Source organism: Hakea prostrata, chromosome 3 (assembly GCF_041222555.1).
Source record: "Hakea prostrata isolate BN-2017 chromosome 3, UWA_Hpros_2, whole genome shotgun sequence".
In the NCBI taxonomy this organism is placed as follows: domain Eukaryota; kingdom Viridiplantae; phylum Streptophyta; class Magnoliopsida; order Proteales; family Proteaceae; genus Hakea; species Hakea prostrata.
Window position 1 is genome coordinate 7,753,497 of NC_142602.1, and position 3,267 is coordinate 7,756,763.

Genomic DNA, 3,267 nt, shown 5'->3' on the forward strand with positions numbered 1-3,267 from the left:
GCCCCTGCGGCTCTTTTTGGCATCTCTTCCCCATGAAGTGAAGTGAAGTGAAGGGAAGAACCAAGTAAGTAAGCTTGAGGCCTTGGAAGCTACTGCGAAGTGCGAACACCACTTCTCACATCACTCGGGTTCGCTGCCGCTCTACCCTACCCCACCTTACCCTTTCATTGTAAAATGGAGCGCGCTCAACTCCTATAAAGAAGACTAAACCTGTCACTTTTTAGGGTTTTTGCTGCAACGCTGTCATAGACAACCCACCAAATGAAAGTTGAATGAAGTCCTTTAATGGCGGGTTCCGACTAAAACAAAAGGTGGGTAAACCTGCAGCCTTAGCATCTTCCATGTCTCTCTTCACCTGGTCTTTTGTACAGTGAATTCTGTTGCTTTGGTACATGAGAGATGAAAAAAAAATAGAAACACAAATCTTCAAGAATGTTTGCTTTTTCTCATGTACTTTCTGCTCGAATGAATTGGTAATCTTCTTTCCTCTTCTCTTCTCTTCTCAGTTCCTTCGTATTGAAACAATTTTTTACTTGGTTTTCTTCCAGAAGCAGGAAATTATGCTTTTTTCAGCTTACACTTGAGGGGTTTTGGTTTTCATACTAGAAAGATGAGAGCCACGACGGCTCTCTCGTCCTTTCCATCTACTCGTACTCGGATGTCTTGGTTTCAGTCTCGAATTAAGCAAAAAGATGGTGCTTCCATCTACCCACCTGGTATGTCTCCTCCTTTTTCTTCTTCTTACTCCTCGTTCAGATCTCCTTATAGTGGTAATGATCAGTATGGATCAACCTTGTCAGCATCCACTGGATCAAACCCATCGTCATCTGGAAGCAGAATCAGTCCAGCAGTTCTATTTATCATAGTTATTCTAGCTGTTATATTCTTCATATCTGGCTTGCTCCACCTTCTTGTTAGATTTCTCATAAAAAAACCTTCTTCGGCGTCCTCTCAGTCAAATAGGTACCCAGATTTGTCCGGCTCTGATACCTTGCAAAGACAGTTACAACAGTTATTCCATCTCCATGACTCGGGTCTAGATCAAGCTTTCATAGATGCTCTTCCTGTTTTCCTCTACAAGGAGATAACTGGTGAAAAACAACCCTTTGATTGTGCTGTTTGCCTCTCTGAGTTTTCTGAACAAGACAAACTTAGGTTGCTGCCCATATGTAGCCATGCTTTCCACATCAACTGTATAGACACTTGGCTCTTATCAAACTCGACATGCCCTCTTTGCAGAGGAACCCTTTTCATCCCTGGCATTTCGATTGAAAATCCGGTTTTTGAGTTTGATGATGCAAGTGAGGACGACGGGATTCCCGCCGACAGAGAGAATAGGTTCACCTGCGGACAGAAAACAGGGGAAACAGAGGAGATTGTTGGGGAAAAGAAGATTCTTCCCGTGAGACTCGGTAAATTCAGGAATATGAATGATGATGAAGTAGGAGGAGAAGAAAAAGAAGAAGGAGAGACAAGTAGTCGTAATTTGGATGCGAGGAGGTGTTATTCGATGGGTTCATATCAGTATGTGGTTGCTGATTCCGATCTGCAAGTGGCCTTACGCCATGATAGAGATGATGCTGGTGGTGGTGTAGAACTATTGAGAGGGAGAGAAAGCACCGATAATTCTTCCGTTATTGTGGATATGGAGGGGAAGAAACTCAGTAGACGAAGTAAAGGTGAGAGCTTCTCCGTTTCCAAGATCTGGCTCTCGTCAAAAAAGGGTAAAATTCCTGCTTCTTCAGCGTCTCGTATGATAGGCATTCCTTCTTCTTCTCTTAATGTCGGCTTGCCGTTGCCGGAAAGAACTCCGGATCCATGAAGGGTCATTTTGATCTGTATTTTCTTATTTTATTCACTCAATTCAGTTTCTGATTGAGCATTTTTTCACTCGGGATCCAAATGGGTAGGAGTTATGCTTCTCTGCAGAAATACTCTTAAAAGTGAAATACCAACTCCTCTTTTTTTAATTTCTATTTTTGGTTAATCGTGTATAAATCATTATCATAAAGGAGATTGCCTATATGCTAACACGTCTCGTCTGATGGATGGGTATTTGTTCTTCCATTGTTAATCTTTATGAGCTCAAGACAAGTTGCAGAGGATTTAGTATCAGATTGAATTTAAGTCTGTAAGCTAAGCATTAATAGTATGGTATATCTGGTTTTCCTTTTCCGAGTTGTTTTGGGTGCTGCGTTTCTTTCAAAATTTGATTTTGCGAAAAAAATTAGAAATGCAAATATGTGTACCGATTCATTCGTTCAGGCTTTTGTAGTCTTTTTGGGTTGTGCAAATACCAAGTTGACTGCTACTTTGTTGTATTCTATAATTTTAGTGGGATCCGTGAAAAGTAGTTTGAAGGATTCTTGTGATGGGAGCTTTGCTTTGAAATGTTGTTTTCCCACCGGTGGGGTTCCTTTCTATCCATAGAGAAAAGAATCGGTGCTGCTGGTGGTGGCCTGGTGGTGGGCTGGGATTTAAATTTTGAAGAGAATGGAGCCATGCTGGAATCTGGGTATGAACCCTCTCTGTATTGTGTGGTGTTGAATAAATAAATAAAAACCCATCATTCTCAGCAGAAATTTACAGGGAATAATGGCCCTTTTTATCCTTTATTATAATAACAACAGGACAAAATAGATATGAGAGTAATGATATTTTTCAACTGAAGACATCAGGTTTCGCTGTATTTCTGTGAGTGTGTTCAGGGGAGAAGAGTGGGGGAGGGGTGTTTTTTTCTTCCCCTTACGCTTTCATCAAATAGAAAGGTAAGATTTAATTGATAATGAAATGGTTGGTTGTCTTACCCCCAAAAAAAATAAAAAGAAATGGTTGGTTGACGGAAGAGTCCAAGATCTTGTATATCGAGCAACATAGATTAATGGGTAGCTTTTGTTCATTAAAAATTTATGGTTGAGGTATCTTGGAGTTGGTTTAAGGTGACAGTTTTATTTTGTTTTTTTAAATTGCCTTCTCTTCTCTATATATTTTATAAGTAGGTGGCCAAAGTCCAGCCATTTGATTACTGAAATTCCGGTTGATAAAGCGAGGAAGGCGAACATATCTAGGTAAGACCTCCCTATGGTCGGTACAAGATGAATTTTATAGATCTTGCCTCTTGAAGTTAATTCAAAAGAACAGCAATTACAGCCTTTAACTGGGTTTCCAAACCCTCCAAGCAGCTCCCTCTGTGTAACACCAGAAAACACTCACTCTGTCCTGCAACCATTAAGGTGGGATGTTGATAACCAGTCCCAACATCATAAG

General features: G+C 40.6%; 1 protein-coding gene across 3 annotated transcripts; it reads left to right on the forward strand.

Moving 5' to 3' along the window:
- LOC149020529 (RING-H2 finger protein ATL46-like) lies at positions 1-3,062 on the forward strand. 3 transcript variants are annotated; one of them, XM_089148694.1, is made up of 2 exons: positions 1-311; positions 549-3,061. In XM_089148694.1, the coding sequence occupies exon 2, from the start codon at positions 611-613 to the stop codon at positions 1,820-1,822; it is 1,212 nt and encodes a 403-aa protein (XP_089004820.1). In that variant the 5' UTR covers positions 1-311; positions 549-610; the 3' UTR covers positions 1,823-3,061. The 3 variants fall into 3 exon arrangements, with proteins under 3 accessions (XP_089004820.1, XP_089004821.1, XP_089004822.1); XM_089148695.1 differs by lacking the exon at positions 1-311 and adding an exon at positions 319-473; XM_089148696.1 differs by lacking the exon at positions 1-311 and having other exon boundaries at positions 594-716; positions 956-3,062.
- Positions 3,063-3,267: the final 205 nt, after the last annotated feature.